The following is a 1,858-nucleotide window of genomic DNA, read 5'->3' on the forward strand; positions in this document are numbered from 1 at the left end:
TGGCAATACCTGAAAACATATGTAGATCATATGGACGAATCTATTTTGAAAGCACAAAATCAGTTATAAAGTTTGTAAAGTAACTCAGAAAAAAAGGGTTGTAGAATGTTTGTCTGGTGTTTTTTGTCAGGGTCAATGACGTCATGGGTCCGTCTGAGGGCACTTTACGGGCACCCCTTTTAGGGCCGTCTGCAGGCACCACTGTAAGGGCCGTCTGCGGGCATCCCTCGTAGGGTCATCTGAGGGCACCACTCCTAGGGCCGTCTACGGTCAACCAACCCACGTGATAATTTGCTATAAAACGAAGTGATTATAAACATTTTTCATCAGATCTAAGCCGATCTTACTAGGCATAACATCGTTTCAACAGACATGGAGCAAAAACATCAGGATGTTATAAAAAAGAACTACTCGACCCTGGTAAAGAAAATAAGGACCTCCACGGTTGCCAGACATCTTTATGACTCTAACATTATCACAGACGAAATGAAGCAACAAATTGAGACTGAGAAGACCAATTACGATCAAAACAGAAAACTACTCAGCATCATTCTTCGGAGAGGACAGAAGGCTTTTAGAGGTCTCCGAATGGCGCTGATGAAAGCCGGCCAAACAGATTTATCCAAGCTTCTCACTGACAGCGAAGATGCCATGTCCGGGTACGATAAGAAATTAGCTATGGCCAGATCCTTAGCTGTAAACACGGCCAAAAATCAGTATGCTGAAAGCAAACCAAAGAGTGATTCTGTAGCACGACAAATATCTCAAGATGAGCGATGCAGAATCAATCTGGATGGTGAACTTTTCCTCACAGCCGTGTCTTTCAAAGACAGAATCAATATACACATCCGTCAGTTTACAGCAGCCAACAATGGTCTGATACCCACAAAGAAGGGAGTAACATTTCCATTATCCAGATGGTTGAGGTTTGAATCCATTCTTCCAGATATCCAAAATCATCTGCACAACAGAACAGACGAAGAAATGAAATGTCATATAGGAGGGGGAGTGTACGTCTCGATTACTCCCGGATATGGTACAGTAGATATCAAACACTTTTGGAAGCCCGATGATGCCCTGGAACCGGTTCCAACTAGAAGAGGCGTGACCCTGAACAAATACAAATTGAACAGATTACTACAGGCCCTTGAGGAAGTTCAACAGTCTGTTCCAGAATTAAATGACACCGAACTTTGTGCATTCACAGAGTCCCATCAAAATCAGCTTGGGATGTTGAATTGCCCAGAATGTAGTCCATTTGGTTACGAGCCTAAGATAGATGTGTCCATGGAATGTAATGTCGGTGACTTACAAGACACGCTGACAATTGAAAGTGACAATGAATGACAGTGTTCTTGATTAAATTGTATTGCTCATGTGGTATAAAATACTATTATATGTACATACGTATAACTGCATCAGGATATTCATAATAATAAAAAAGAATATACTTTAAAAATGTTTTATGATTTATTTGGTACATAATACAACAATAAGAAGAAAAAATGATCAGTCAGGTACAGGATGTCAAAGTATACAGATTATTTTAGAAAACTCTACTACACTCTTGGAAATCTGGGAGCATTTGGAGGTCCAGAAAAACTTTATCAAGCCGTAAAACAAGATGGAAAGTACAAAATAGGAAGAATAAGGATCAGACAATTTTTGAACAACGAAGATCCTTACAGTTTAATGAAACCTATTCGTCGTTCATTTCCCCGCTCAAAGGTCGTAGTGAACACCATTGATTCTATGTGGGATGGTGATTTAGCCGATGTCACAAATATTTCTTCTCAGAATGATGGTTACAAATTTTTGTTAGTGTTGATAGATATATTCAGTCGCTTTTTGTTCATAG

At 39.8% G+C, this 1,858-nt stretch overlaps 1 protein-coding gene across 1 annotated transcript; it reads left to right on the forward strand.

Moving 5' to 3' along the window:
- Positions 1-372: 372 nt before the first annotated feature.
- On the forward strand, positions 373-1,347 carry LOC133180036 (uncharacterized). Its single transcript, XM_061314647.1, has one exon. It carries the CDS (start codon positions 373-375, stop codon positions 1,345-1,347), a length of 975 nt encoding a protein of 324 aa, XP_061170631.1.
- The last annotated feature ends 511 nt before the right edge of the window (positions 1,348-1,858 follow it).

Source organism: Saccostrea echinata, unplaced genomic scaffold, assembly GCF_033153115.1.
Source record: "Saccostrea echinata isolate AGI-Se365-2 ecotype Australia unplaced genomic scaffold, CSIRO_AGI_Sech_v1 ptg000005l, whole genome shotgun sequence".
In the NCBI taxonomy this organism is placed as follows: domain Eukaryota; kingdom Metazoa; phylum Mollusca; class Bivalvia; order Ostreida; family Ostreidae; genus Saccostrea; species Saccostrea echinata.

Excerpts from the sequence above, each read along its gene's own strand:
- LOC133180036 (XM_061314647.1), top strand. The coding sequence starts at position 373 with ATGGAGCAAAAACATCAGGATGTTATAAAAAAGAACTACTCGACCCTG.